This window comes from Rhamphochromis sp. 'chilingali' (assembly GCF_963969265.1).
Source record: "Rhamphochromis sp. 'chilingali' genome assembly, chromosome: 1".
NCBI lineage: Eukaryota > Metazoa > Chordata > Actinopteri > Cichliformes > Cichlidae > Rhamphochromis > Rhamphochromis sp. 'chilingali'.
Window position 1 is genome coordinate 54,407,914 of NC_137929.1, and position 25,917 is coordinate 54,433,830.

The 25,917-nt window shown below is 40.7% G+C and overlaps 1 protein-coding gene across 1 annotated transcript in view; it reads right to left on the reverse strand.

Annotated features, from left to right (window-relative positions):
* Positions 1-25,917, reverse strand: part of npy2rl (neuropeptide Y receptor Y2, like) — a gene marked incomplete at its 3' end in the record, with an annotated part of 84,552 nt that overhangs the window by 21,128 nt on the left and 37,507 nt on the right. Inside the window, exons 2-3 of the mRNA XM_080898774.1 lie at positions 22,631-22,873; positions 10,818-10,950 (exon numbers count right to left, since the gene is read on the reverse strand). Of these exons, the coding sequence (XP_080754900.1) occupies positions 10,818-10,950; positions 22,631-22,810 (313 nt within the window). The 5' untranslated portion in view covers positions 22,811-22,873. The remainder of the gene's footprint in view (positions 1-10,817; positions 10,951-22,630; positions 22,874-25,917) is intronic.

A 25,917-nucleotide genomic window follows, 5' to 3' on the forward strand; every position in this document is an offset into this window, starting at 1 on the left:
AAGATTTATCAGGATGTTTTGTATGTTTTAATTAATTGCTATCATTTATGTCTTGTTCACACTAATTTATGGCAAAACTCTCTCAGTTGTGTTGGCATTTCTGAGAATAACCTAAAAACACAGATTTTCAACCCATCTTTCAGTTTGAACATGAATAGTTGCGCTAAAACAAAGTACGGTGAATCATGCAGCCGAGTGAAGTTTCACAACTAAGCATCACAGCCGGGGGACATGTGAAACTGTTTACACTTGTCTCATTAGACAGAAATAAAACTGAGGTGAAACTGCCTACCACGTATCAAAGCAGGTGATTAAGAATTGGTCTTGGCTTCTCTTGCTGTTCAGTCCTGTTTCATGCTTCATGTTGACACCAACATAGTCTCCAACTCATTAAAAAGGTAAAACTGGCACAAAGGCAGTTTAGTCCTTTACAGCCAGAAAACAAAACTTCAGTCACGTGATACCAGTCTTCTGTTGCTACACTCATTACTGCTCAGTCTTTCTTTTGACTCTCACTCTATGAATACTGAAAGACTGCATTTGATTCATCGTGTGCAATCAGCACCATCAAATGTTCTAAGAAAATGCATCTTCATATTTCTAAAATTTAAATAAATATTCTAGATTTACATCTCATTAACAAATGCAGATGACTGACAACATTTCCTTTAGACGTTCATAGATGAAATATTCTTCCCTAATGTCTAAATTATTGTATACATTTTTCTGGGGAAGTAATTTAAAATATTTATTTTGTGCACATCAAATTATTTTACTGACAACAATGGGAAAAATCTTGAATTCTCACTTAAGAAGAACTGCGCGAGAAATCACTACCTGGAGGGTGGTCAATTAAAATATTTTAATTTCATTAATTTAATAGATCAAAAGCCAGAATTCCTCATGCTTTATCTGCAGAATCATTCCTGAATTAGTCATTTTTGACCTATTATTAGTGCTGAAACTGTGCAATAATTTTACTTCTGCTTTGGCTCTTTTTCAAATATTCAGGTACAGAGATGGCGTTAAAGACTTACTTAGGAATATTTATACATGTAATGTAGCATCGTAATTATGGACAGACCCTCGAAGTGCGCTTTCTCAGCTGAATTCTACTGACATAGTTTTACAGTTAAGTCATACAATTTGGGAAAGAAAAACATACATAAGTTACTGTCGAATTAACTAAGCCCATGTTAGTGATTTTGTTAACAGTAGTTTGGTGCTGAAGGACTATGGAGCATTTGGGTCTGTGCAAGTTAGATATTGGGGAATACATTCTTGAGCTTTTGCAGGTAATTTTAATATGGAAACATCTGCACATTTGAAATGGAACTAATAACCGGTGACACTGAATGCCCCACTGTGTGATGGATTCATTATTATTTCCATTAAAAAATGCATCTCCTGTTTTGTGCACAGTGTAATCTAAGATGCTTATTTTTGAAATAAATATCAATGTACTCCTTTCCTGTCTTTTTTAAAAATTAGGTGGGCCGAGAAATTTCCCCAAAGTTGGTCACCTGTCCATTTTTTATAGTTTTAAAAAAACGCAGGTGCCTTTGATGGTACCAAACTTTTTTCCGGTATTGTAGGGGAGAAAACTTACAGTACAGCACTTCTGATTCACACTGCTAGTGAAGATTTATATAAATTTGACAAGATGAACGCATTCTGTACTGTACAGGAGATGCGGCACGAGATTGATTGATAATGGTCTACAGCTGATCAGGAAGCAGAACACGATGCGCTGTACAAAAAAAAAGAAGAAAGAAGAAGAGGCAAATTGCACAAAAAAAATACGAAAGGTGAACCGTGTTATAGCGAGGGACCACTGTAATGCAAATATTTGAATATCTTTTTAATAAGAAATATCTCAGTGGTAAATGTTTATTCCCACTGTGCTTAGTGGGGTCAACTAATTATTCTTTATAATCTTTATAATCAGATTTGAGTGATCCTAGCCAAACTGCCTACATTCACCTCTGAATCACATAATACATCTAAATACAATTAACAATTAAGAAAACCAAAATGATAATGCATGATAATACAGTCATTATGACCAATAAAAAAAGGGATCTTGTAATGAAACATTAAAGTTTCGACTTTATTTTTTAGAAACGTCTGATTATTGTCATTCTAAAGCACATCACGTTTAACTTCCTTTTGAGCTTTGCCTTTTGTATACCCAAAGTCTCCTTCTCTAACATTAAAAATATATTGTGCTCATAAAAAATAGATCATAGATCATTTTAATTTAGATTTTTCAAAACAATCAGTTTAGTCTTATCTTTACACAAGAGAGCAGTGTGTGAGGGTTGACCAAAAAAAGTCATCCATGTTGGAAAATAGAATGGGTATCCCCCAAGGAACTGTCCTTGGCCCATTGCTGTTTAGGCTACGTTCACACTGCAGGTCTTAATGCTCAATTCCGATTTTTTGATCAAATCCGATTTTTTTGTCTGCTCGTTCACACTACAAATAAAATGCGACAACAAACGCTCTCTAGTGTGAACGCTCAAAGTGTCCCGCATGCGCAAAAGAAGATGTCACACAACGCGCTCTGTTTAGACCCAGAGCAAACAATATTGTTTGACTGATGGCCCTTAATATAAAGACTTCGGACTTCACGTTTCCCAATTTTTGCTTTAAGTTATTTTGTTATTTGCATAATAATGTAGATAACCTAATAATGATCCTTATTGCTGTTTTAGAGGAGCGGTGCTTCAAAGGATAGTTGCAGATTTCTGTCAGAATCTGCAGGTTATGCAGTACAAATAAAATGTTAACGTTTCTCCAACGTTGTCTTCCCAACAGTTTCACCGGATGGCCAGGAGGTGTTCGCGATGTCTTATCGGGCGCTTCTCCGGTGCTGATAATTGGCGTCTGTTTTGTGTCAGTGACATAAAAGACGGATTTAATGCGACTTGACCGTACACACAGCAGTCGCTTTCTGAAACATCGGATATGTATCGGATTCAGTACCACATACGAAAGTGACCCAGATCGGATTTGAAAATATCGGATTTGTGCCGTTCACACTGTCATACCAGGATCGGATATGGGTCGCATAGGGTCAAAAAAATCGGATTTGATGCGCTTTCGCCTTACAGGTATTAGATCATTTACATTGAAGGTTAAAGGTTGGTTAAAGGGAAATCAGAGCTGTAGTCATTTTAAGTAATCTTTTTTTTCTTTTTACATTGTCTAAAATTGTAGCTGTATTCGTGGTTTATTTTGGGTTCATGAAAATGTATGTTTTAACTCCGTGTATTGTGAATGTAAGCCCAACAAGGGACAATGGTTGGAAACTAGCAATACCTATAAACTTATGTGCAGTACATCAATTTTATGTTTTATACTTGGACGATGTTAATCTGTACTGTCCCTTTTAAATAAAGAATTATTATTATGAATTGGGTCATCATACATGAAATAAAAAGGAAAATGGCAAAATAGGATTTGTGCATCTCTTGAAATTCTTTTGAACTCTTTAGATGTCACTTTTCTGTCCTCTGTATAAAATCCTTATTTATGTGCTCACACAGACACTCTTCACATATTGGTTAAGAAAACTCTGATTCCTCCATTTAAAATGTCTGCGTGTCACAAAAACAACAAATGTCTGAGTTCATCTCTGCATCCGCTGGCCTCTCCCACTCGAACCACCCAACAAATTTGAGACATCACTAAGATCTAGCACACAGCGGCAGATGTTTGAGTCATCCTTACTGACAGCTTACACATACACATATACAGACGGGTTAGAAATTAAAGGAATAAGCTGAACTTTTGACCCCTACGTTGAAGAAACGGTGACTGTGTTATGCTGCAGGCAGCATTTTGCTGCTGTTGTTTGGGTTCACTCGCCCCAGAAATCTGTTCAGGGAGAACACCTTAATCTTATGATGAAAGATTTCTATGGTAATGGGAGTGGTCTCTACCAGGATGACGCTACCACCATCAACAGGGCATGAGTGACTATGATGATATGAATCACATCTAGGCTGGGGTACTTTTTATAAAAAGATATGTGCATAGAACAAGCCAGGAATTAGATTTTCGGTACCTTTCTGGTATTTGTTGTACAAGTTGTGTTGACTGTCGTGATGTTTTGGATTTTTTTTTTTTTTTGGTTAACCCCTGTAATTGATGATTCTTATTATTTGGAGATTTAAAAAGTCTAGTCTCTCTGGAGCTTTCTGGGGGAAAATTATCTTATTTGTACTGATTTGCAACAGATGCTTTGGCTCTTTATGCCTTTAAAGCATGAAGCCTGAAATAATTACCAGAAAATTCAAACATTTGGAAAAGTTGGAGTGTATAGTGAACCTCACAATGAAATTAAAAAAACAAACAAACAAGAGGGCGGTAGTCTTTACTGATCATGTAGAAGTCTCAAAAACTCACCATAACTCACATATCAAATATGATACACTTGGCTTTAAAAGGTTAAGTTGCATTTTCCATTTACATGCAAAGAAGTCTATCAAACTCATTGCAAGATTACAACTTTGACATTAGAAGACCACCTCTGTTTACCTGTTACGCTTGACATCAAGTTGACATACCATTCTCAGTGGTTGAATTTCATTTTGGGACTCATTTAACCAATTCCCATGAATCTAGCCCTCATAATGCAATTTCATTGATCTAATAATGATGAACTCAGTGTTGGCACTAGTGTAGAATGACTAGATAGTGCAACAGAAGTGAATAAACCTCTCCAGGGAAACATCTTGGGAACTTTTCCTCTTTCTACCACACTCTCAATCTGCCATTTCTCTTGCTAGCAGGCTTCAAATATGTGAGCTTGTGGCATGTAAACATTGATCACTATCTAAAGATGAAAATCCACAAAACCACCAGGGATTAAAAGGAATATTACCAAGGGCAGTCTCCATTAAGTTAACTTTTATCATTCAGATCACCAGATGGGTAACGCTAACATTATTAACGTGATGAAACAATCCAAAGAGGGGTTTTCAGGCAAAATGGCTCATAATGTCTGTGGCACAACCTTTTAACACTGGAACGAGCATCTGGATGTGTAAAACTTACAATGGAGAAAGAACAGAACAAGCAATGAAAATGGCAGAAAACATTCGGAAATAGTTTCAAAAATCCAAATCAAATAAATCCCTCCTGTGGGAAGCATTAAGATTGGAAAGCCTTGATACCACACATCTCCACTTCAGGATATGTATTGGCTTTCTATTTTTTCTACAAGGGGCCAAACCTGGTTCTATTATACTCTCTAAATTTACTTTCAAACCTCCAGCAGAACCAGGCTCAGGGAGGGGCAGCCATCTGCCTCAACTCCTTGGTACTGACTGGAAAGAGAAGAAAGCAGAGAGACACAGGACAAAAGAGTCACTATGGGAGCAAGAACCAGAGTATAATAACTGCTAATGATTTAGCAAGGATAAAGTTTGCCAACTGCAACCTTCAAGAAAAAGAAAGTTTTAAACCTAGTGTCAAGAGTAGAGAGAGTGACAGTCTCTCAAATTCAAACTGGGAGGTTATTTATTAGAGATGGCTGAATGCTTGATCTCCAGTTCTCCACTATTCAAAACCACAACATGCAGTCTGAGAGTAAAGTGCTCTGTTAGTATAATGGGCTGATATAAGGTCTTTAAGATATGACAGAGCCTGATTATTCAATACCTTATATGTGAGGAGAAGGATTTTAAATTCAATTCTGAATTTAACACAAAGCCAATGAAGAGAAGCCAATTTTAGAGAAAAGTCTCCTTTTGCAATCTCATTTTGCTCTCTTGCTGAAATATTCTGGATCAGCTGAAGGCTGTTCTGAGACTTTAGCAATATTAAGCAAATGAATGAACGCAGTCCTACATATTTGCTTAATGTGAACACTGAAGAACAAATCCTGTTAAAAATGACTCCAAGTTGATATTACCCAGTAAGTAACTATCTGCTTAGACACCATGTTTCTCACACTTTTAGAACTGAGTGCCATAACCTCAGTTTTGTCTAAATTTAGAAGTAGGAACTTTGAGGTCATCCAGGTCTTGATGTCTTGAAGACATGCCTATATTTTAAGAACATAATTTGTATCATCTACATTCATTAATAAATCAAACTGGGTATTATCTGCATAGCAATGAAAATGATTTCAGTGCTTCCTAATAATATTGTAAATAATCAGAAACTTTATTGTCATTGTCATGAGAACAACGAAATTAAGAATGGTCCCCGATCATTGCATCATCCCTAGCAATATCAAAATATAAATAAAACAATAAAATTCAATAAATAAAATAGATAGAATACTTAAAATACTAATAAGATATAACAGTAAAACATTCACATACATTCCCACACACATGCTTCAGACCGTGCATAGATTAACACAAGAGTGGCGTGATGGACATTTTTTTGTAGTATTCAGATGTGTTATTGCAGTTGGATAACAGCTGTGTTTGAGTCTATTAGTCCTTGCTCTGATTGCCCTGTACCGTCTGCCTGAGGGCAACAGTTCGAACAGGGAGTGGCCAGGATGTGAGGTGTCTTTTATGATGTTTTGGGCCTTTTTAAAACAGTGGGCGTTGTGTAGAACTTCCAGTGTGGGGAGAGGGCAGCCAGTGATCTTTTGGGCGGTGTTAATGATCCCTTGGAGTGCTTTCCTCTGAGCCCCTGTGCAGCTAGTGTACCAGATGCATATGCAGTAAGTTAGAACACTCTCAATGGTGGCTCTGTAGAAGGACACCAGCAGTCTCTGTGTGATGTTATTCCTCCTGAGAATTCTCAGGAAGTACAGTCTCTGTTGGGCCTTTTTCAGCAGCTCGGAGGTGTTCACACTCCAGGAAAGGTTCTCCTCTATATTGACTCCCAGGAAGCGGAAGCTTGCCACCCTTTCTACACAGTCCCCATTTATGAATAGTGGTTGGATCTCTGCCTTTTTCCTTCTGAAGTCTATTATGAGTTCTTTGGTTTTTGAAGTGTTGAGGAGGAGGTTATTGGCCTTACACCATGACGTCAGCTGCTCCACCTCGTCTCTGTACGTAGACTCGTCTCCCTTGGAAATGAGCCCCACCACTGTGGTGTCATCTGCAAATTTCACAAAGATGTTGCTGTGGTGGCGAGGAGTGCAGTCGTGTGTGTAGAGAGAGTAGAGCAGTGGACTGAGCACACAGCCCTGGGGTGAGCCAGTGCTGAGACTCAGGGCTGAGGATGTGTGATGGCCATCTCTGACTTTCTGTCTACGGCCCGAGAGGAAGCTATTGATCCACATGCAGGTGCTGTATGGAAGCCCCAGGTCTTGTAGCTTGGCCACCAGTTTGTGTGGAAGGATGGTGTTAAAAGCTGAGCAGTAATCCACGAAGAGCATCCGCACATAGCTACCATGCTCTTCCAGGTGAGTTAATGCAGCATGGAGTGCTGTGGCTACAGCGTCTTCCGTGGATCGGTTTGCTCTGTAGGCAAACTGGTGTGGATCCAGGCTGCGGGGCAGGGCTGCTGTGATGTGTCTGTGGACCAGCTTCTCAAAGCATTTCATTACCACTGGGGTGAGTGCCACCGGTCTGTAGTCATTCAGGCCGGTGATGTGGGGCTTCTTAGGCAAGGGGACTATGGTGGAGGACTTCAGGCAGAGTGGGACAGTCGCCTGTGCGAGGGATTTGTTGAAAATCCTGGTGAAGATCCCAGCCAGCTGTCCTGCACAATCCCTCAATATTCGACCTGGCACACCATCAGGACCCGCCGCCTTCCTCGGGTTAACAGCCTGCAGCATGCGCCTCACCTCGTGCTCTTCCAGGGTGAGGGTGGTGCTGCTATGGGTGGCGTGTTGCTGCTGTGGCTCCAATACCTCCGGTACCCTGGTCTCAAAGCGGGCAAAGAAGATATTCAGCTCCTCTGCCAGCTCCAGGTCACCGTCCGCAGCTCCGAGATTGATCTTATAGTTGGTTAGGTGCTGGATGCCTTGCCACACCTGCCGGCTGGTATTACTCTTCAAATGGTCCTCGATCCTCCTCCTATAGTCCCCCTTTGCCTCTCTGATGCCTCTCTTCAGGTTGGATCGGGCTGTGGTGTAGTAATCCCTGTTGCCAGACCTGAACGCAATGTTCCTCTCCTTCAGCAGCTGCCTGACCTCCCGGGTCATCCAGGGCTTTTGGTTGGGATAAGCCCGGATCCGTTTGACTGCTGTAACAGTGTCTATGCAGTGTTTTATATAGCAGAGGACACCGTCTGTGAACATTTCCAAGTCCTGATGTTCAAAGATATCCCAGTTAGTCCTGTCAAAACAGTCCTGCAGCTGCTGAGAGGCACCCTCTGGCCATATGGTAATATTCTTTGTGATGGTAAGAGCAGTTTTCTTGAGGGGGGCATATGCAGGGATTAGAAACAGTGACAAGTGGTCAGACTGACCCAGATGTGGCAAAGGTCTGGCCCTGTAGCCCATTTTGATGTTGGAATAAACTTTGTCCAGAATCTTGTCACCCCTAGTGGCACACTTGACGTGCTGGTGGAATTTGGGGATTGCTCTTTTTAAGTCTGCGTGATTGAAGTCCCCTGCTACGATATGTACAGCGTCAGGGTAAGTGCTCTGTTTATTATTGATGTTTGTATGCAGGAGTGTGATCGCAGAGTTAGCATTAGCATCTGGTGGTATGTAAACAGCTGTTATTATGACAACGGTGAACTCCCTAGGTAGGTAGATGGGCCTGCATTTAAATAAGCACCAAAACAGCACTAATGAAGGTTAGGAAAGGGTAATCATCTTCTTAGGGCTCTAAAAATGGACTTATCTCTGTGCTTATATAAATTGCAATTGCATAAATTGTATAAATGCACAATTCTTGAAGACTTGTCATCCTGAGGAATCCTTAACATGAAGCTGTCTGTTCTGTATCACTAAAAGTTGTAAAATGTTGTATCACTAAAATATCATTCTCAGTCAGTTGTTATTTATTATGTGTTTACAGCGCCCTCTGTGGCTGCTCCAAGTAATCCGCTCAGTCAAGCAAAGCAAGTGAGAAAGAAGAAGGGAAACATATCGGCACACAGTTTATGGTGTCCTGTTGGAAGAAATACTGTCCACATCTTCTGTTTATGGTTGTATCGCCGGTATGTACTTAAAGTATAAGTTGCAACTTTTTGTACAATATGTTGCCCGCTAATGCAGTATTTGGCTGTAAAGCTAGTCCTTTTGTTAAGCTAGTTACCTGTGATTTTGGAGTTCGTCTGGGATAGCATCAGTAGTAGTTTAAAAAGTTTACATAATTAGACATATGCTATGTAGTAGCAGGGTGGTATATAAATGCATATTATGCTGCACATATGTATGTCATGACTGTATTTTTTGTCTTGCTTTTAGTTTTATATCACAATGTCACCAGGAGACCGAGGCCCTGTACAGGCTCTTGGTAAATGCATTGAGGAAATTAATGACTAGTTGTGCCACAATTTTCTCCAGCTAAACAAAAACAAAACTGAGGTAATAGTCTTTGGCGCCAAAGAAAAACAATTACAGGTCACCAGAGAACTTCAATCTATACACCTAAAAACCACAAACCAGGCGAGAAATTTGGGTGTAGTGATCGATGCAGACCTAAACTTAGAAAAACACATTAAGACAATAACAAAGTCAGCTTACTATCACCTCAAGAATATTTCAAGGATCAAAGATCTGATGTCTCAACAGGACCTGGAAACACTAGTCCATGCATTCATCTTTAGTAGGCTTGATTACTGTAACAGCATCTTTACAGGTCTACCTAAAAAATCAGTCAGACAACTATAGCTCATTCAGAACTCTGCTGCTCGAGTCCTCACTAAGACCAAAAAAGTGGACCACATCAGTCCAGCTCTGAGGTCTTTACACTGGCTGCCTGTCCGTCAGAGGATAGACTTTAAAGTTCTGATGCTGGTCTATAAAGCTCTGAATGGTTTAGGACCAAAATACATCAATGACCTCCTGACCCAGTATGAACCATCCAGATCCCTCAGGTCATCTGGATCCGGTCTTTTATCAGTTCCCAGAGTCAGAACCAGACACGGAGAAGCTGCATTCAGCTTTTATGCTCCTTATATCTGGAACAAACTCCCAGAAAGCCTCAGATCAGCTGAAACACTCAGTTTATTTAAATCCAGGATGAAGACTCACCTGTTCTCAGCTGCATTTGAATAAAGTACCAAATCCACACTTTTAAGCTTAAATTTCAAAACTTACATTTAACTACTGATTTTATCTACTGTTCTGATTTTATCTGTTTTGATTCTATATACTGTTTTGTTTGTTGTTAGTTAGTTTGTTTGCTTGTTTTAATCAATTTTAAATCATGCTTTTTATTTGTCTTTGTTTCTAATGTCTCTGTAAAGCACTTTGAATCACCTTGTTGTTGAATTGTGCTATACAAATAAATTTGCCTTGCCTTGCCTTGCCTTTACCCTTTTGAATGTCAGTAAACCTGTTGACAACGCTCATCGGTCTTCAGAGTGGTGATATAAGAAAGGTGTTAACGCCCCTGCATCAGACATGCACCCATAACGGCACACTGTCCTTGTTTTAACAATAGCACAAACCTAACTTTACCATAAACTCAACCAAATCCAAACTTTTAACCTTACTCTTATCTTTAAATCTTAAATTTGAATGATTTCTGTCATGGGCTCATGTTCCCAAACAGATTAAGTTCCCAGCAATCTTAAGAAGACATGCACTTGGAGACAAAAACACACAAACACCACCACCTACACATGTCAGAAAGTGTTTTATTGCTCTGAGCACAGTGACAGTATTATATTAGAAGCAACAAAAAGCTGCTGGCGTGCGTCTGTATGTATAAACTTACCAACAGCCAAATTAGCAATGAAGAAGTTGGTGACAGTGCGGAGCGTCTTGAAGCGATAGATGACATAGATGACAAGAGAATTACCCAGAACTCCCAGCACAATAATGGTGCTGTAGGCCAGGATCAACACCACCTGTAAAACAAAACAAACAAACAGCTGTAAACATCTCTCAGAGGTAAATTGTTGCAGCAGAATAAACTAATTTAGAAAAAACAGAGGTGATGTGAAGTGGAACTTCTGTATCCCTCAACTGAAGAATGAATCGAGATTATATGATACTCTTCTTTTAGATAGTTTTATGTTTTATTTCCTACTTTTACCAAATTTATTTAATTATAATATGTTTTGTTTACACAGAGAGCAAAACAGTGTGTTATAATATAAAAAACAAACTGAAACATAAGACACATTTGGGGCGTCTGAACCTACAGTCACTTGTCAACTGGCTGTATTGCAGACTGATGTAAGGGTAAATGGGAATAATGGGAAAAATTGCAATCACTTTAGGCTACGTCCACACGTACACGGGTATTTTTGAAAACTGAGATTTTCTGTTTTCATTTTTTTTAAAAATCCCGTCCACACGTAAAAGCCAAAAACGAAGGAAAACGCTGCTAAGAACATTCAGTTCAACCAGGAAGGAGCATAGCAGCAAATAGGACCATCGTTTGTACCGCGACAACCTGCCTCCACTCAAAAACTGTGCTGTCAATGATTCCTGGAAAGACACGCGATACTTGAGGACCACTAGAAGCTCTAAAATGTCTCCTAAAAGGACAAGGAGGAAATGCAGTTGCTGCTAGGCCTTCTTTACCAGCACGTTGGTGTTGTGGGCCCAGGTGAGATTGACAGAGATCCTCCAGCAGCCACTAGGCCCAGGATCCTCCAGCAACCACTAGGCCCAGGCTCTTCCAGCAGCCACCAGGCCCAGGACCCTCCTGCTGCCACCAGGCCCAAGATCCTCCAACAGCCACTAGGCCCAGGATCCTCCAACAACCACTAGGCCCAGGCTCTTCCAGCAGCCAGTAGTCCCAGGATCCTGCAGCAGCCACTAGGCCCAGGCTCTTCCAGCAGCCACCAGGCCCAGGATCCTCCAGAAGCCACTGGGCCCAGGCTCCTCTAGCAAGGCACCAACAAGTAAATCGACAGTGACTTCAACGGGCCATCACAAGGTAATACCAATCTCACCATTTTCAGAATGCCGCCTAAAAAAGCAAACCCAGGAGTTGAAGAGGAGTTGGAGGAGATTAAGAAATCACTTAATTTCATGTCTGATGAACTGAGCAAAGTGGCTAAACAACAAGGTATGCTACATGACCTAATGGATGAAATAAAACAACTAAAAAACATGATAAAGGAGAAGGACAAGAAAATAGACGACTTGGAACGGCGAATCGAGGACCTTGAACAATACACAAGAATGGATGATTTAGTCATAAGTGGACTGGAGACGCAACACCGAACAGCAGAGTAACAGCTGGCGGAGGTAAAGACGGTGAAGATGCCCCGGTAGAGGAGCTGCAAATACTTGAAAAGCAAGTGATAAAATTCCTTCAAACGAAGAATGTAAGTATTCAGAGCCATCATATCGCAGCATGCCACACACTCCCCAGAAAAGACAGTAAAACAAAGCCAGCAATTATTCTTCGGTTTGCGAGTCGCAAAACAAAGATTGAGTTACTGAAACAGGGAAAGAAGCTGAAACGGACCGGTGTGTATTTAAATGCACATTTAACGAAAAAGACTGCTGAAATTGCAAGACAGGCATGCAGCCTGAAAAAACAAAATAAGATATAAGCGACATGGACGAGGAACTGCAAAGTAATGATAAGACTAAATGGCAATCCCAAAGAAGCGAAAGTTGTGATGATAAGAGAACTCAAAGACTTAGAGCAATATACATAATCAGGAATGGAAAGTGTTTCTGGCCTTACGGCTCAAAAAACAATAGAAAAAACAACAACAAAAACAAAAAACACATAAATGTCAAGTTTGGACACAGATTATAGGTTTCCATTCAAAGATATTGAAGAGGAAGACTTTGATTATAAAAAGGACTGTCAAGGAGGTTATTTTGTGACACACACTGAGACAAAAAACTTCAAAACGTTTCAACTATGCAGAGCACAACATGCATGACCCTGAAAGTAACATTGACCCAGATAACCACTTCTACAATAACACCAATAATACTTGTGAGTACTATACAGACGACCAATTCAATAGGAATATTAAAATGGCAAATGCATTGTTGGTCATACATTTCAATAGTAGAAGCCTGTATAAAATATTTTCTAAAATTACAGAATGTTTAAGTAAGTTAAAAAATTTTAATATAATTGCAATATCAGAAACATGGCTCGATAATGAGAAAGTTAGTGAAATGGGACTGGGAGGATATGAATTATTTACAATGAACAGAGTGAATAAAAAAGGAGGCGGTGTTGCTTTATATGTAGATAAAGTTTTGAAATGTAGTCTGATTGAATGTATGTCAAGCACCATAGATGACGTATTGGAATGTGTTACTATTGAAATCCATGTTGAAAAAGCTAACAATATAATTATAAGTTGCATCTATAGGACACCAGGATCATGCCTCGAGACATTCAATGAAAAACTTGCTGCCATGTTTAGCAACCTAAATGATAAAGTGCAAATAATTTGTGGTGATTTTAATATAGATTTGCTAAACCCAAATGGACATCAGAAAACAACAGATTTCATTAATACAATGTAGAGTAATTCCCTTTTCCCTGTAATTATAAAACCAAGTAGAATAGCAATTGATACTGCTACATTGATAGATAATATATTCACAAATAAAATTGACTATGAAATAGTAGGTGGACTTCTTATAACTGATATAAGCGATCATCTTCCTGTTTTTGCAATTTTTCAAAATTATTTTGGGATTAAAACTACAAACAAAACAATCAAACATTTGATATGATACAACATAGAACAACAAGAGCCATTGCTGCCCTCCAGGTGGACTTAAAAGAACGCAATTGGAATGAGGTTTTTGCAAATGAAGATTAAATAGTGCATATGATGCATTCCTATCAACTGTAGTTTCACTATATGAAAAACATTGTCCTTTAATGAAAATCACTAGAAAGCATCACAGATCAAATAAGCCATGGATCACAAAGGGGATAGAAGATGCATGTAAAAAAAAATAATAATAATCTATATAGGAGATTCATAAAACAGAGGACAAAAGATGCTGAAATGAAGTGCAAGTTATATAAAAATAGATTAGTAAATATTATAAGAACAAGTAAGAAAGAATATTACCAAAAATTATTGGAGCAAAGTAAAATGGTAAATGGCCTGCATTTGTATAGCGCTTTTCTAGTCCATAGGACCCCAAAGCGCTTTACACTACATTCAGTCATTCACCCATTCACACACAGGCGATAGCAAGCTACATTGTAGCCACAGCTGCCCTGGGGCGCACTGACAGAGGCGAGGCTGCCGAACACAGGCGCCACCGGGCCCTCTGACTACCACCAGTAGGCAAACACGGGGTTAGTATCTTGCCCAAGGACATTTGGCATGCAGCCAGGATGCAGCCTGGGATCGAACCACCAACCTTCTGATTAGTGGCTGACCTGCTCTGCCACCTGAGCTACAGCCACCCCTGGCTGTAGCTCAGGTAGTAGAAGTAACACACAAAGTAGAAGTAACACACAAGAAACATGGAGGATATTAAATAGTATAATCAAAAAGGGCTCAAAAAATAAGAATTATCCAGACTATTTCAAAAAAGATAAAGATATTGTGCTTGATAAAACTAAAGACATTGCAAATGAATTTAATGATTTCTTTGTAAATGTTGGCTTTAATTTAGCAAAAGAAATTTCAGAGTCAAGAAATAATAACGACCTAAATAAACATATTACTCAGAATGTGTCCTCCATGTTTATTGGTGCTGTAACTCATAGAGAAATAATTAACATTGTGAAGACATTTAAAAATAAAAAGTCCACTGACTGTTTTGGTATTGACATGATGTTAGTTAAAAGTATTATAGAATATATAGTGCAACCTTTCGCATACATTTGTAATCTGTCCTTTCGAACTGGTGTGTTTCCCTCACAAGTGAAAATAGCAAAAGTTATTCCAATCCATAAAAACGGAGAGAGATGTCAGTTTACCAATTACAGGCCAATATCACTACTCCCACAGTTCTCAAAAATTTTAGGAAGGTTATTTGTTAATAGACTTGATAAATATATTGAGAAGCATAATCTAAGTGATAACCAATATGGCTTTAGAGCGAAAAGGTCCACTTCGATGGCAGTGATGGAACTTGTAGAAGGGATATCTAATGCAATAGATAATAAGGAATATACTGTTGGTGTTTTTATAGACTTAAAGAAGGCGTTTGATACAATTGATCATTTTATATTAATGAATAAACTAAGAAAAAAGAATGGTTAGGTTGTATGGCGGTGGTCAGCAAAGAGGTACAACAGTGAGTGTCTGCAGCCATCGGTAAAACATGTTGGAGGCCTGAGGTAGATGGAATTATGAACACAGAAAAGTACTGTCAGAAAAAAAGAAAAATCTTTAATTTTGCACTATAGTGTGAACACAAATCCCCCAACTCGAGGATCACCACAACTTGACCTAATAGACCTACACTTTAGTTCACAGATTCACTTTGGCTAAGGTTTATTTCTGGGATTTCACACAACCCAGGGTTCAAATCATGAATACATAATGGTGTTGGATTTACATCATTATGAATGAAATCTGCTCTATTTGGAAGCAGCATGTCCCCCTCCCCTTTCAGCGGGTTACTTGCACTGCTGTAACTGGAGGCTTGTCGTCTCGTCTCTCTATGTACTGGACTGTATGTATCAGAGATAACAATAAAGTTTACTTTGACTTCAGCAGCGAGCAGGCGCACCGAGGGCTCTCACGCTCACTTTTCGCGTATAGAATTTCAAAAAAACATCGGTGCAAATTATAATCATGGTGTTTTCGTGTTTGTTGTTTTGTTTTTAGTTGGTTTTATTTTGCGAGTTGGGTATTAGATGCCGCTCCAGCCAGCCAGTGAATCCCCCGCCGCCCCGCCCTCTCCTCCCTGTACCACAAGCAGCAGGCGCACCTCGCAAACGGAAGGCACCCTTACTCCCAACAAATGGGCGACAGAAAACCGATCGGTGCCTATGCCATTCCCAATATGCGCTGGCTGATGTCAGGGCAGCATGAGTACGAGCAATTTTTTTTTTTAAATTTTTTTTTTTTTGCCGATGCCCGTGATGCCCCCACCAAGATGCCGCCTTGGGCAACCGCCCGTGTCACCCGTATCAAAAATCGCTACTGGTTGATGAAGTACTATAGTCATCTGGACGACCAACTGCTCCAAGCTGGTCAAGAAGGCTCACCAGCGCCTCTTCTTCTTGAGGACTCTGAGGAAGAACCACCTGTCCTCAGACATCCTGGTGAACTTCTATCGCTGCACCATTAAGAGCATACTGACAAACATACTGTAGCGGGTCAGGGCTGTTCGGGGTTCTGTTTGTACAGTTATGTTTTGTGTATGTTGCCATGGTGACGGGTGACGCCCTCTCGCTGCAACGGTGTGTCCTTCCGGGGTCAGAGGGCGCCCTGTGTGTTGTTGTTGTTGTTGTTGCCGCGCTGAGCAGCTAGCTAGCGGCAGTGTGTGTTTCTCCAAATGTTAATAAATGGCTGTGCTCCCTGGCTAGCTCATGGGAAGCAAGACCGAACGATACCTCCGTCTCCTCCATCTCTGAGCTTGCCACAATACTGTATAACAGTCTGGTACAGGAACTGCTCTGCCTCGGACCGGAAGGCGTTGTAGAGGGTCGTGAAAACTGCCCAATGCATCGCCAGAGCACCACTTCCTGCCATAAATGACATCTACAGGAAGCGGTGTCTGAAAAGGGCTGGGAAAATCATCAAAGACCCCAGTCACCCATCACATGGACTCTTCACCCTCCTGCCCTCTGGGAGGCGCTACAGGAGCCTCCGGACTAAGACCACCAGGTACCGGAACAGCTTCTTCCCTACAGCTGTCCAACATTAAACTCATGGACTGAACATACACACATCCACAACCACCTACACACACATAATGGACAAGACCCTCATACACACAATAATAACATGGCTGAACCACCACTCACAACCACTAGCACTTTATATAGCCTCTATAGAAATTATCCACATATTTCACTTAACTGCGCTACTGTATAATTCTGTAAAAACTAACATTCTGTACAATACGATAATTTTAATTCTACAACTGTTTATGACTTGCATAGTTCATATTTCTGTATAGTTTTCATATATATATATATATATATATATATATATATATATATTTATTTTTTTTTTTTTTTTTTTTTTTGAGGCGACTGAGGTCCTTCAACATCTGCCAGAAAATGCTGAGGATTTTCTATGAGTCTGTTGTGGCCAGTGCGATCCTCTATGCTGTTGCATGCTGGGGGAGCAGGCTGAGGGTCGCAGATGCCAACAGACTTAATAAACTGATCCGTAAGGCCAGCAATGTTGTGGAGATGGAGCTGGACTCCCTCAAGTTGGTGTCGGAGAGGCGGATGCTGTCCAAGATAAAGACAATGTTGGATAACACCTCCCACCCACTCCATGACATGTTGGTCAGTCACAGGAGCACGTTCAGTGAGAGACTGAGATTACCGAAAAGCACCACTGAACGACACAGGAAATCATTCCTGCCTGTGGCCATCTCCCTGTACAACGCATCCACTTAACACACTGTTTGCTGCTACAGCTACACATGTTTCTTTTCCAACTATTTATTTATTTATAAGTGACTTATGTATGTATGTATGTATATATATGTATATATTGTACTATTCTTAGTTAGCGTATTGTCTGTCTTGTCTTAATGTTGGTTTAAAATGGAGCACTGTAACAAAAAATAATTTCCCCCAGGGATCAATAAAGTATTCTGATTCTGATATATATATATATATATATATATATTCACTTGTATTTTTATTTTTTATTTTTTATTTTTTATTCCTATTTATTCTATTTATCCCCTTTGTATATTTTATTTATATTTGTCTCTGTATTTATATATGTGTGTGTGTGTGTGTGTGTGTGTGTGTGTGTGTGTGTGTGTGTGTGTGTGTGTATATATATATATATATATATATATATATATATATATATATATATATAACAATTCTGTAACTGTAACTTCGGTCGTTGCTGTGCTTTTTGGAAGTCGAATTTCCCAGAGGAACCCACCCGAGGGATTAATAAAGTTCTATCTTATCTTATCTTATCTCTTATATATATCAAAGGTGTACTCTCAGTGGCAAGGGAACAATAATAATAAGAGAACAGCACCACCAAGGCTGGAGACGGAGCAATACTGAAAGAGCATATGGGAGAAGGACGCAACCCATAACGGCAATGCTCAGTGGCTAGTGGATCTGAGGGCAGACCATAGCGACCTCCCTGAACAGGGTACAGTAACCATCACAGTGGCAGATATCCAAGAAAGGGTCTCCAGTATGAAGAGTTGGACAGCACCAGAGCCCGACATGGTTCACGCCTACTGGCTAAAGAAGCTGACTGCACTCCACGAGCGTCTGGCAGCACAAATGAACCAGCTGCTAGTTAACGAGAGACACCCGGAATGGCTAACCGAAGGTCGGACGGTCCTGATCCCCAAGGACCCCAAGAAGGGACCGGTCCCCTCCAACTACCGACCAATAACCTGCCTCAGTACCACATGGAAGCTCCTGTCAGGCATCATATCAGCTAAGATGAACAGGCACATGGGTCAATACATGAGCGGGACACAGAAAGGAATTGGCAAGAATACCAGAGGCGCAAAACACCAGCTACTGGTAGACAGAACAGTCAGCCGAGACTGCAAGACCAGACTGACCAACCTGTGCACTGCCTGGATTGATTACAGGAAGGCCTATGACTCAATGCCCCACAGCTGGATATTGAAATGCCTAGAATTGTACAAGATCAATGGGACCCTAAGAGCCTTCATCAGGAACTCAATGGGGATGTGGCGTACAACACTAGAGGCCAACTCCAAGCCCATAGCACAAGTCACCATCAAGTGCGGGATCTACCAAGGAGATGCTCTGTCCCCACTGCTGTTCTGCATAGGCCTGAACCCCCTCAGTGAGATCATTAACAAGACTGGCTACGGATACCGACTACGGAACGGAGCAGTTGTCAGCCACCTCCTGTACATGGATGATATCAAACTGTATGCCAAGAGTGAACGAGACATCGATTCACTGATCCACACTACCAGGCGATACAGCAATGACATTGGAATGTCGTTCGGACTGGAGAAGTGTAGTTGAATGGTAACAAAGAGAGGGAAGGTAGTCAGAACTGAGGGGATTGAACTACCAGAAGGCAACATTGCAGACATAGAGGACAGTTACAAGTACCTGGGGATCCTGCAGGCGAATGGGAACCATGAAGAGGCTGCTAGAAAAGCTGCAACCACCAAGTACCTGCAGAGGGTCAGGCAAGTCCTGAGGAGTCAGCTGAATGGTAAGAACAAGATCCGGGCCATCAACACGTACGCCCTGCCCGTGATCAGGTACCCTGCTGGGGTAATAGGCTGGCCAAAGGAGGAGATAGAAGCCACTGACATAAAGACAAGAAAGCTCCTTACCATGCATGGAGGGTTTCACCCCAAGTCCAGCACCCTGAGGCTGTACGCTAAGTGCAAGGAAGGGGGCCGGGGACTGGTGAGTGTCAGCACCACAGTCCAGGATGAGACAACGAACATCCAAGAATACATTGGGAAGATGGCCCCAACTGACCGAGTGCTCAGTGAATACCTCAGGCAGCAGAAACCCAAGAAAGAGGAGGGAGACGAGGAACCATCATGGAAGGACAGGCCCCTGCACGGTATGTACCACCGGCAGATAGAGGAGGTGGCTGATATCCAGAAATCCTACCAGTGGCTGGACAAAGTTGGACTGAAAGACAGCACAGAGGCACTAATCATGGCAGCACAAGAACAAGCTCTGAGTACAAGATCCATAGAGGCTGGGGTCTATCACACCAGGCAAGACCCTAGGTGCAGGCTGTGTAAAGATGCCCCAGAGACAATCCAGCACATAACAGCAGGGTGCAAGATGCTAGCAGGCAAGGCATACATGGAACGCCATAACCAAGTGGCCGGCATAGTGTACAGGAACATCTGTGCCGAGTATAACCTGGAAGTCCCGAGGTCAAAATGGGAGATGCCCCCAAGGGTGGTGGAGAATGACCGAGCTAAGATCCTGTGGGACTTCCAGATACAGATGGACAAAATGGTGGTGGCTAACCAACCGGACATAGTGGTGGTAGACAAACAGAAGAAGACGGCCGTAGTGATCGATGTAGCGGTTCCGAATGACAGCAATATCAGGAAGAAGGAACACGAGAAGCTGGAGAAATACCAAGGGCTCAGAGAAGAGCTCGAGAGGATGTGGAGGGTGAAGGTAACAGTGGTCCCCGTGGTAATCGGAGCACTAGGTGCGGTGACTCCCAAGCTAGGCGAGTGGCTCCAGCAGATCCCGGGAATAACATCGGAGATCTCTGTCCAGAAGAGCGCAGTCCTGGGAACAGCTAAGATACTGCGCAGGACCCTCAAGCTCCCAGGCCTCTGGTAGAGGACCCGAGCTTGAAGGATATACCGCCCTCAGGGGCGTGCTGGGTGTTTATATATATATATATATATATATATATTAGGGGTGCAACGATATTCGTATCGATATTGAACCGTTCGATACAGTGCTTTCGGTTCGGTACGCATATGTATCGAACAATACAACATTTGTAATTTATTTTATCAATTTTCCTTCTGACGATGCTGTCTGTGTGGAGCGCTCAGTGAATCTGTGTTCGACTACTCCGCCTAGGCTGCACTGTCGAGCGCAGATCCACTGAGCGCTCCACACAGACAGCATAGTCAGAAGGAAGAGCACAGGGCAAGCTAGCGAGACAGAAGTTAAGCTCTCCTTGCAACAGGCAAATTGACCCTCATTCAGATCTGGCGTTTGGAATTATTTTGGTTTTCATGTGACGTATGACCCTGAAGGTAAGCGAGTCATGGACTAAAGTAAAACAGTATGTTGGATGTGCCATGCAATGCTCAATTACATTGGTGTGAACTAGTGTGTTAGCGCAGTTAGCTCGTTAACGTGTTGGCCGTCTAGCCCCATGCACGGAGCGATCGGCGGTAGCTCGTTAACGGAGATTTGCCGTGTTGTGGCGTTAAGGTCATTTCAACGAGATTAACCTGAAAGCACTAGTGGGAACACAACGAATATGACTGCACATTTACACCGACATCATCCTAGTGCAAAGACAAAAACAACAAGCATGCTACTAACTTTAGCCGAGTCATTTAGACAGCTGTTAGCACATGATTCTCCTTATGCTGCTGAGAATATAGCCCAGAAGAAGCGGATAGTATAGCTTTTATTTTGGAAAGAGACATTTCTCTGTAATAAACTCTCTTTTCCAAAGATGAGTGATTCCTCAATCAGATACAGGGCTTGCAATATCGCTAGCCCGACATCCTGGAGCTAGCGATTTTTTCAGTCGGGCTACCAAAATCTATCTCTTCCCTGCCCGTCGGGCTATTGTAGGAAAAATATATGTCAATGCTTTTGCATTCTTTCAGAAATGTAGCTGGGTAATTATGTCATTGGCATCGGTGAGCCACTGTCAATATGTGACATATTGAAGTCGCGTTTGAATTTGCGCTTGTTTTTTTGCTTTCACTTTGCAATCGTGCGAACTGTGTATAGAGAGCGACAGCACTGATCTGTGAGTGATGATAATTTGTGCACCAATTCCTCTGACATCGTCTTATTAATCGTTAGCTTACTATGCAAACATGACAAGTGAAATCTCCCGCAGCAAGCTTAAACATGTGAGAGGTTGATCGCACAGAGAATCGCTGAGCTTATGTGAGTGCGCGTGTAAAAGCATTTCAGTTCTGCTGAGCCAAATAAGACAGGTCAGGGTGAAGAAGTGACAGCCAAATAAAAGCTTACCACAAAACGGAGAAGTTATGACAAATCAGACTATAAGGCAAAAAGAAAGTGCAGCTTTATGGTTTCATGGACAAAATAATTTCTGTGGCTGCGATATGATGAGCTAAATAACCAGGGCTGCACATAAGTGGTCCGCAGGTGCGCATTCGCTGTCAAAATAAAAAACGCGCACAAGGGTTAGGGTTAGGGTTAAATTTAAAAACTGTACTTTTGAGTTAAAATATATATTTATAATTTTAATAAATGACAAATTAAAAATGCATGAACATTTTTTTTGTATCGAAAAAATATCGAACCGTGACACCAAAGTATCGAACCGAACCGAACCGTGAATTTTGTGTATCGTTGCACCCCTAATATATATATATATATATATATATATACACACAGACCCATTTCTGTAATATGTCTATATAATTGCTAATATATATTTTGTAATATCATGGCTAAAGCACTTTCTGGATGGATGCAAACTGCATTTCGTTGCCTGTACTTGTGACATGTGCACTGACAATAAAGTTGAATTCTATTCTATTCTATAGCTTTATGTATAGCAAGGTGGAAAAATCATTTAGGCAAATTCATAAAGTATATGAGAATACATGCTATATTTTTTTATTGTGATAGCCCATCATTTCCAGTGAGTTATTACACTGTTGGCCTGCCAGGCAGATTTGAGGCACTAGAAGTGGATAAATTATTCATGTTTTTCCTCATAATGGAAAAATTAATGGAAGTGAGACCAATACCTGTACACTTGGTAGGCTGATGGGGTCCTCTAAGAAATTCACTCCTTCAAATGCCAGTGTAGGAAGAGCTGAGGGAGCGACACCAGTGTTAGGGTCGTATTCGAGGAAAGCATTGTTAAGGGGGTCATCGTCGGGTGGGAGCTCGTCCTGTGTGGAGTTGACTGCAATGATGGCCTCCATGTCAGATCATATGTGCTTAGCTGGCAGCGCCATTTTACAGTCACACAGTTATACTCACAGGACCTGTGGGAAAACAAAGAAATATACCAATGGACAAATGTTAAATTAACATGCTTAAAGAAAGAGTAGAGTATATGGAGGTTTTTTTTTGGACTGAAGTACATCTTACATAAGATACACCGACTGATTGATAAAGCTATGTCATATTATGGAGCAGCATGACCATTCTACTACCTGAATCGAATATTTAATCTTATTTTATATCTTCACTCAAATGCTCAGATAAATATCTGACTCTTTTATTCCTTTAACTAGCTAGTCAGTAACTGTGACCTTTAATGATTCGCAAACAGATTTCATGGAGGAACAAAGCATAGAAGGCTAAATATGTGGTGTGGAGCAGGGAAATTATTTTACTGCTATTGTTAAATAATCATCATCATTACCATTGCATTAATAATATAATCTGCAGCATTGATATTGTATTCAGAGGTTTAAACAGTGTGTGTGTCTTTCAGAAAGACTAAGTTGCAGTTGACAGGAAGTTGCAGAAGGCTTTGCAGAACTGAAACCGAAAGTCATTCTGAGCAGGTTAGACGAGGCTATTTGAATTACTAGGTTATCCAAATTGTCTGTTATACTTTTATATTCTTTTACTAAACTTTTAGTAGAGGTTCTTGATTAAAACATTTATTCAACATAGTACATGTAGTTTCAGTTAGGTTATTACACATAAGGATGAGCCTCTGGTCTGGTAAAAGGTCAGAAGTGCAACGGGTGAATTGAGAGAGCATTTGAGGACGACACACACACACACTCAGTTAGAGAGAATCATTTATAGGTGGAAGTTTAATCATGTTTTGCTTGGGGTTGCAAAAGAGCAGTTTGTCGCAGAACTGCTGCTGAGGTGTCAAGATGACAAGAGAGCATCCGGCAGTGACAGGAAGTACCGGCCATGAAGATAGAAGACAACGTTCCTTTAAACTGTGTTAAAAGTCATTATGGTTTTAATTTGACGTATGTATATATTCTGTCTGTGACGTATGAAGGGGCGTCGTTAATTCAAACCCTGATGCTATAAAAATCTGTGTATGCTTTGATTAAGTCGAAGATCAAGTGCTGTCTGCGTACAGTGGTCTTCCCACGTGTGTATTCATTAAAATCAATTGTTTGACCAAGATCTTCTGGACCTGGTTGTTTGTACTCTCCTTCCTCAATTATGTGAACCTTAACATTGGCTAATTAAAAACAAGGTCAGCTAAAAACATAGTGAATATTTAACTAAAAGTTATGATTTAAAAGTTAACCCAAGTAACAGTACAAGTAGTTAACAAACAGAAATGAAAATTTAGCAAAAATTTATATTTGAATTTAATGTCTGTAAGATAAGATGGGGCCTGATTATTCAAGAATGAATGTTTAAAAAAAAGGCTATGGTATAGCTGCAGTTACATAACTGAAACCTCTGTGTCCTGAATCCAACCACCTCCAACTGTAACTTTTTTAACAATATAAGTGATGTTACAATAGTTTAAAAACGAATCAAAAGACTAAAATAAGTTCAACATTTTTCACACATGATGAGAGGATTTTTGAAGGGGGAGCTCTTCTGACAAGTGAAAGAACGTTTGATAGAGAAAATTTAGTATATACTGTATTTGACACTACAATGGCAAGTAATGAGATAATTAAATCTGCAAGCCATATCAATAAACTTTGTTTTAATTCACGTCATACTCAACAGATTACAGCAAGCAATCAGGTTAAAGCAGGAAAACCATGTTATTTGACGCTGATTACTCTAAAACCCCAGTTTAAGTCAACCATTGGTGTTTGCCCATAATAACTATCCAATCTGCTGTAAACACAGACAGATTACTAGAATGCCCCACTAAACACAGGATTAAATCAGGAACACTTCATCCTGCAACAATATGAAATGTTATTGTAGGGTCTTTACCTTATATCATAAAGCACCTTGAGGGGAATTTTTCTTTATTTTATTTTGGTGCCATATAAGTAAAATTACATTTAACTGAACCCTAAACATTGTTGTTCTGAAAATGTGAAGCTGAAGTTTGTGAAAAATACTTTTTTACTCAACAACTACAATTAGTATTTATTTAGTATTTATTTAGTATTTATTTATTTATTGTCATTGTCAAGAACAATGAAATTGCGTTTGGGGCTTCCATACAACCCAAAAAAAGAAGAAAATAATAAATACCCCTTAAAACCCAAGTGTACATATTTAACCCAGTGTGACTCCAATGCAATAAGACAATCCTTAGCAATAATGTTCGTAGAAATTCAGACAAAGACCTGAGAAACATGACAAAATACAACAATGCAACCCATTCAATATTATTGTACTGTGAGATATGATATCAGATATGATAGTTATCTATTTAAGAAAGAGGGGGGGGGGGGGCAGGAGGGGGAAGAGAATAAAGATATGATGCACCAATGCAGACCAGTTCATTGCTATTAAGAAGTTGGATATGGTTATTGTCCGTGAGAGGGGGGCAGAGAGTTCAGGAGCCTCACAGCCTGTGGATACAGGTTGTTGGCCAGTCTGGATGTTCTGGCCTGTATAGACCTGTACCTTCTCCCTGAGGGCAGCAGATGGAAAAGGTGGCGCGCAGGGTGATGTTGGTCCCGCAGGATACTGTGCACCCTCCTCAGACAGCGAGTGGGGAAGATATTACTGATCTCTGGCAGACTTGTTCCAATAATTCTGCCAGCTTCTTTCACCACCCGCTGGAGTGCTTGCTGATCGGCCTTGGTGCAGCTGGGGAACCACACTAGAAATCCATACGTCAGAACGCTGCTGATGGCACAGTTGTAGAAGTTCAACATCAGAGATCTGGGAATGTGTGCGCTCCGCAGTCTCCTCAGGTAGTAGAGGCGCTGTTGGGCCTTCCGTGCAACTGAGGTGATATGGTTGCCCCAGGACAGGTCCTCGGTACAATGCCTTCATTTCTATGAAAATCACGTTACCCATTTTCACACACACCTAAAAGTAATCAGGTCACTGTCAAATCAACCTGTGTCACAATGTTATCCTTAATCCCTGTTCCTGGAAAGCAGCATAGAATATAAATGAG